The sequence below is a fragment of the Bombina bombina genome, chromosome 10 (assembly GCF_027579735.1).
Source record: "Bombina bombina isolate aBomBom1 chromosome 10, aBomBom1.pri, whole genome shotgun sequence".
Lineage (NCBI taxonomy): Eukaryota > Metazoa > Chordata > Amphibia > Anura > Bombinatoridae > Bombina > Bombina bombina.
This window is the reverse complement of record NC_069508.1, coordinates 192,479,598-192,487,241: the sequence shown is the minus strand read 5'-3', so window position 1 is coordinate 192,487,241 and position 7,644 is coordinate 192,479,598. Positions and strand designations below refer to the sequence as shown.

At 35.9% G+C, this 7,644-nt stretch overlaps 1 protein-coding gene across 1 annotated transcript in view; it reads left to right on the top strand.

Moving 5' to 3' along the window:
- Window positions 1-5,749, top strand: part of TMEM125 (transmembrane protein 125) — a 29,456-nt gene extending 23,707 nt beyond the window's left edge. The window contains exon 2 of the mRNA XM_053693611.1: window positions 2,291-5,749. Within this exon, the coding sequence (XP_053549586.1) occupies window positions 2,565-3,227 (663 nt within the window). The 5' untranslated portion in view covers window positions 2,291-2,564 and the 3' untranslated portion in view covers window positions 3,228-5,749. The remainder of the gene's footprint in view (window positions 1-2,290) is intronic.
- The last annotated feature ends 1,895 nt before the right edge of the window (window positions 5,750-7,644 follow it).

Genomic DNA, 7,644 nt, shown 5'->3' with positions numbered 1-7,644 from the left:
TACATACATACATACACACACATGCATAAAACACATTCAACAGCGTCTCATGAAGTCTGAAATAATTACACTCTCCTCAGCATTATATACAGGAAGGAAAAGCATAAAGATGCAACAGTTAGATAAAACAGGAGTGTATCATTTTATTAAAGGGACTGTAAAATGAATTTCCCTTTTATTATGTTCCCATTTACTTTTTGTACCAGCTGCAGAGTATTAACTGTTGCTCATTACAACCTCACCCATTGTTCTCAAGAACATGCCTGTTCAAATTGGCTGAGGCTGCAGGAAGAGCACACCCGCTTATCTTCTCTCTATGTATATACAATATTTAGGTATTGCTATTTTCATCATGGGTACTCAATGAACAAGGGATAATCGTCAAAGTTCAAAAGTACAATAAGTATTTAAATATTAATACAGTATCAAGTAAATAGAGCTTTTATAGTAAAATCTGGGTTATAGAACTAGTTAGGCCTATTTTTAATAGCAACCAGAAATACACTTATCCGGAATCTACCAATCCCCATGGGTGCCGGTTAATTGAGAGTTTACTGTAATTGCAGAGAGCATTAGGTTATTTGTGATTTACCTTTACAGACAATGTAAAAGAATACACAGATTACAACAGTTAAACCTGCTGGGGACACAATGAACAGTGGTTATGCTAATGACTCATTCATTTGTTACATTTGGTAACTTATTTGAAAAATGCCAGAAGTGGTTTTATAATGGGGTTTGTATTTACCACATAATGAAAGAGAACATAAGTTTAGTCTGTACTAACTGTTGCTGCTAACTTGGTTTTATTGTAACATTTTAGCACAATAAATTCCTGTTATAGCGTTCAGAACTATAACACAACAAAATCCAAAGCTAATACATTTATTTTCACACTGAAATGAGACATAAAAGGTGCATGGAGACATAGGTTCCCCAATTATAGATATATTTCCCCCCACTCATCCTACCTATCTATCTATCTATCTATCTATCTACACATCTACGTTATCTATGTTTATCCATCTGTTTATTAATATTTATACATTTAGGCAAATTATTAAGTCATTATGAGTAGGTCTTTGGTACTGACATTTATTTTTTTGACTGTGTGCCCCCTTATATTTGTTAGAGAAGAAACAAAGAATAACCTGAATTATTAAAAAAACTAAATCTTTAAAGGAACATTCCAGGGACAGTAAATTCAAAATGAAATGTTCTTGATTCAGATAGAGCATGTGATATAAAACAATTTTCCAACATATGTCTATTATCAAATCTGCTTTGTACTAAAATGTCATGTTCTATCCAATCAATTTAAGTTTCATTTGATTTTACTGTCCCTTGAAACTATTATGGGGATAATTTTGCAATAATCATGATTTATATTTTAAAAATTAAATCCAAGGTTTGCACAATGTGCACTTTGCAGTGTGTTCCCTAATGTGCTGAGATTTTTGTTTGTTTTTTTAACTATGAGTTTATTACAAACTAAACAAACTACTCAGAATAGGTTGCATTAAAGCATAGATAAGTATACCTGACATAGGACGTAGGTATTTTTATGTTACTGGTCTCACAGGGGACTAAGAGATATACATTGTTATAGCAGAGAGAACTGAACATGGGTAGATCATTTGGCCTTAAAAGAAAACAATTTAGACTAATTTAGAAGTCAGGAGGATGCAGTGTGTGTGGTTCGCTTTGTTACTATATCCGTCTTGTGGGATTATAAAGGGTTACAGCCAGCCCCTCCCCTTCATTGTCATGCTTCAGACAGAGAAACTTGGTGACAGGGAGAACAGTTGGGGACAATAGTCAGACTCAGTGACATCAATAAGAAAGTCAGTGTGGCTTGGAATGGTCTCTTTTCTGTTGGATCTTTGTACAGTCTGCTATACAAAGCCTCTATCACTGTGTTTTACATTCTCTGCTACACTGAGGCCGATCACAAAAACCATCATCCTCAATTGTGCAAGGTATGTAACATATGTATGTGTTATCTAATTCCTTAATACAGTGCTCTTCTGATGTGTATACACTTTTTATTGTTCTGCATATTATTTATTGCTCTCTTTGTTAAATAATGATCTGGTAAAATAAACTGAATATCTAATTAATACGACAGCTACCCTGAGAATGTGCCCTAAATCACAAATGAGATGTAATGCAACAAAATGTATCTTTTCTTTTTCCCTAAATATCCAGTGATCTGTTAATTCTAAGCAATGTACCCAAAGAATGCAATATCTCTGTTTTGTATTCACATTTTTACTCTTGTGTCTTGCAGGTGAACTGATAGAAGAGATGAAGCCCTTCCTTGCCTGTCTGTCAGTTGGGATAACTGAATACCTGCGTATGACATCCTGTTATAATACACATTCCTATACACAAGCTCTGCCTGTGTAATGTGAAATTGCAGCTATAGCCTAAACCTTGGCTGTGTGTTTTGTTTTGCCAACAGACTTGTACTCAGTATAAAGGGTCTGATACTTGTAATGTGTCATCTTGGCCTGTGACTGTCTTCTATAGACTGAATCCTTTCCTGTTTCTCTACATCCTAAATGTCGGAAATGGAGTCAATACCTCCACCCCGGACCCCTCCTGACCCAGGACGAATGCAGAATGATGTCATAGAGGAGCACATGGAACTCTGGTGGTTCAATGAACCTGTAAAGTCTATAATGTGTTACTCTTTGTCAGTTCTTCTCATCCTATTAACTGGCATCGGAGGTATCGTCCTCCTCTCCACCACCACCACTAGGTCTGGTGAATGGAGACTAGTTGTAGGAGCCATACTATGTTTATTATCACTACTGATCTTACTGAAACAACTTCTGAGCTCTGCTGTGCAGGACATGCAGTGCGTGCAAAGACGCGAGCGTATAGAGATGTTAAAAAGTGGTGGCTTTTCCGACACGTTAGTTTTTATTTTGAGTGGTATCATAATTCTTGTATGTGGGGTTGCACTTTTGATACTGTCATTCACTAATGAGACACCTGGTTTATCCCCATTGCTGGTAACCATGCACACTGTGGGAATAACTCTTATTGTAGTGGGGGCAACAATTCTTTTTGGTGTTCTGGTCTATGCAATAGTGACAAACTGCAAATCTTATCCTTCCGCTCGCTTTAACCCCAGGAACATAAGTGTGTTCAGTATCTCTGGACACCTTAATGCCAACCAGCGCCAGACCACAACTTCTAGTATGGCAAACCTCATCTAGCATTGACTAGTCCAAAAGAAAGTTCACCTGAACCTCTGAGATCAATCAAGTCTCAGTCATTTTGGGAAAGAAGCCTCGGAAAAACAGCAACTGATATTTACAACAGAACATATATGGATGATTTGTAAATTCTGGCAAAGGGTCCTGGAACTGTATCCAGGAAACAATCTCCAAAATAGATAATCCATTCTGATCATTTTATTATAGCGTAATCTTGTATGTGTCTAATAAACCATTATGTTGGGTAGCTGCTAACGCTTATGGTTTTGAGCAACTGATTAGGTGTCCGGACACCAAAGAGTTAAAGAGGTGGCAGGTCCATCTCAATATTAATGACTGTTCTTGATGTTAAAAAGTTAATGTGACATTTGATAGACACCATAAGTACACAGTAAATATAGCAGCTGGGCTGGTTCTAGGCTATACAAATTATAGGTACTGACAAAAACAATGGTAAATTTCACTGCACTGTGAAAGATTTTATCTTCTGCTAATTATTGCAGTGTTTATTTGTTACTTTTCTTTTTGTCTTTGACAGAACTCTTAAAGTGACATGAAACCCCAACAGGTTTCTTTCATGATTCACATAGAGCAGCAATTTTAAGTACATTTCTAATTTACTCCTATTTTTGGTTCAGCACCTGGGTAGCGCTTGCTGACTGGTGGCTAAATGTAGCCACCCATAAGCAAGCGCTATCCAGGGTGCTGAACCCAAAATGGGCCTGCTCCTAAGCTTTACATGCCTGCTTTTAAAATAAAGATAGCGAGAGAACAAAGAAACATTGTTGATAATAGTAGTAAATGAAAAAGATACTTAAACCGCTGCTCTATCTGAATCATGGAAGCTGTGTTCATCACAGGACTAGCAATGCTAATCAGAAGCAACAATTCACTGTGTGTTTAACACCTCAATTCTGTTTTAAAGGGATATTAAAGTCAAAATTAAACTTTTTACACACAGAGTGTGTAATTTTAAGGTACTTTTTAAAGTTACTTCTGTTAGCAAATGTATTTTGTTGGTAAACTGCCTTATGTTTTAGTGATAAGCATACCTAGATAGGCTCAGGAGCTAGCTGGTGATTGGTGGTTACACATATGCCTCTTGTCATTGATTCATCAGATGTGCTCAGCTAGCTCCCAGTGGTGCTGTTCTTTAGCTGACATTACCCTTTGCAGGGGTTAATAGAGCAATTCTAAAATACTCTGACACTTTGCACTTTTATGTCCTTTTAGGCAACAGTGCACAGTAGGTGAGGTTATTATTGCTCATATACTGTGCAGCTCTTGTCAGTTACTGTGAATAGATACAAGTTGTGCTGTGCTAATGGGATGTGTTTTATATGCAGACATCTCATCCCCAGCTCAGGAATTTAAATACAATATATGTTTTCCAGGTTTTAAAATCAGCCCCATCTTTGGTTTACAATAGTCTATCTTTATCTCCATAGATATTGAAAAAAATAATACATGGTAATTACAAAGATGCCCTTCTCCATGTCTTAGTGACAGCTAAGGGACCACAATTGCTTAGCTCCTTATACTGTGACAGTAGATCAGCAGCTTTCGCTCACAGTGTCCTATAAAGTAATTGGTCACTCATAAAGTTCTGACAAATGTACTTTAAAAACACAAAATGGACATTTTTCAGACTTCTTAAAGGGACAGTCTAGTCAAAAATTAAACTTTCATGATTCAGATAGGGCATGAAATTTTAAACAACTTTAAAATTTACTTTTATCATCAAATGTACTCTGTTCTGGTATTCTCTGCTGAAAGCTAAACCTAGGTAGGCTCAAACTGATTTCTAAACTGTTAAAAACTGCCTCCTATCTCAGCGCATTTTGACCGTTTCTTCACAGTTAGGCAGAGCTAGTTCATGTGCCAAATATATAATATTGTGCTCACTCCCATGGAGTTAATTATAAGTCAGAACTGATTGGCTAAAATGCAAGCATGTCAAAAGAACTGAGATAAGGGGGCAGTCTGCAGAGGCTTAGATACAAGGTAATCACAGAGGTAAAAAGTATATTAATATAACCGTGTTGGTTATGCAAAGCTGGGGAATGGGTAATAAAGGGATTATCTATCTTTTTAAACAATACAAATTCTGGAGTAGACTGTCCCTTAAATGCTGAACAAGGAATTCATACACATTGTACATATTATATTTTATGATTTAATTATCAGGTTGTGGAATGAAAAATAATATAAATATATATATACTGCAAGTATTTAATGAGAGATACTAATATATATTTCAAATTGACACAATAATAAAACAAGTAGTTTTGTGATTTTTCTGATTGTAACTTTTGTGATTTGTCTTAAATCAAATTAACAAAGTCAATGCTTATCCCTTTGATTGCCGATTACTTGATGCATTCTATTGCAGCCCTCTCCAGGCATCAAGGGGTCAAATGATTAACCAATCACAGAGGAGGATTACAAGAGATGGAACTTGTGTGAAATGGTATTGTTGAAAACTAATCTTCTAGCTATAAATAAAATTATTTTTTTTTAAAGATTTTTTCCCCCAGTGTTTATTGTGTCCTGTCCACTATTAATCAGAAATACAGCAGTATGAGCAGCGCACAGAAGACACCAAAAATGTGCTTTAACTTCCAAAATGACCCTATTTTTTTATAATCGTGTACATGCATGTATGGCTTGACCTGTATGAACAGATATTGTATGGAAAATTAGGTCATGGCGATTATCTCTAATAAGAGTTTAAATAATACAGTCTCCTACTTTCACTAAATATGGTGGTAAGCGGCCATTAGTTAATGAAAGCTTACTGGTATATAAAAACACACAAAGATATAGGCCTAGATTACGAGTGGAGCGCAATAGTGCGCTTTCGCAAGTGAAATATATGCGCTCCACTTAGTAATACCAGTTATGTGTTCTGGTATTACAAGTCAGGTGCAATGCAAACGTGACCTTGTGTTCTCATTGCCTGGAAGCCTTGCGCTCACGAGAGTGCGCTTCCGTAGGCTCCCATGGGAGCCTTGTTCTTATGCTGTCAGACATGGCAATCCAGCTAGTGCAGCACAGCATTGGGCAGCAAAATAAAAATATATATGTATATGCTTATATACATATATATTTGTGTTACTGTGTATATACGTATATATTTATGTGTTTATATGCTTTTATATACATATATATTTGTGTTACTGTGTATATACATATATATTTATGTGTTTATATGCTTATATACATATATGCCAAAAGTGGACACCATCCCAACTGGATAAATAATATTCCCTTTGGTCAATTCCAAAGACTAAACAGGAATTGTTCTAAAAATAGTGAATTTTGAAGACGAATCAAAACTCCTAATGACTAAATTACTACATAAAGGATACAATGAACAAAATCTAAGAAAAGCATATGAAAAGGCCAAAAAGATGGATAGAAACACCCTCTTAGGAATTGGTAGATTAGAGAACACACATAAAAAGAAGAAAAACAAGAAAAATGGGGGAGTAACCTTCATAACAACTTATAACACAGGGGCCAGGGAGATAGAACAAATCTTTAGAAAACACTGGAATGTTTTTATCCAAAGATCCCCTACTAAAAGATATCGGAGATAAGAGACCCCCAGGAAAAATAGGAACTTAAAGTCCATAATAGCTCCTAACAAGCTCAAACCTAAAGAGAATGACAAAGCTAAGGGTAACTGGCTAGGGGCCAAGTCTATTGGGTTTTTCAAATGCAATAGGTCAAATTGCGTAGCATGTCTACACCATTATGGTGAAAACAAACCTACTAAACAAGTAACATCAACATCAAATAATAAGCTACATAATATCACCACATTAATCAATTGTAAAACAGATCATGTGATATATCTCCTGGAGTGTAGCTGTAAGCTACAATATATAGGACATACTACACGGCCATACAAGAAGAGACTTTTAGAGCATATTAGAAATATAGAAGGAGGGGAAAAGACCCATAGTGTACCCATCCATTACAGAAATTATCATAGTAAAAACCCCAAATGCCTTAAAGGAACCATTCTAGAGCACATCAAAAAGGCACCATAAGGGGTCAATAGACGATTACATCTAAGAAGAAGGGAGACCTTCTGGATCCACCAATTTGGGACTATGAACCCAAAGGGTCTCAATAAGGATATTGACCTAGCAGCTTTCCTTGAATAGATAAGAGCTATATGTCATTATACTGGGAGATTCTCAAGTATATGGGGATATGTGTGTATGTATGTATGTATGTATGTATATGTGCATATGTATGTATGTATGTATGTTTATATATACATGTCTTCTAGTTTGGGATTACAGAAGCCTAATACCATTTACAAAAGAACTATATGTTAAAAGGATACACACTCATATATTATACCCAGTTAATGGACCGTGTGTTGAACCTTATACAAAACAAG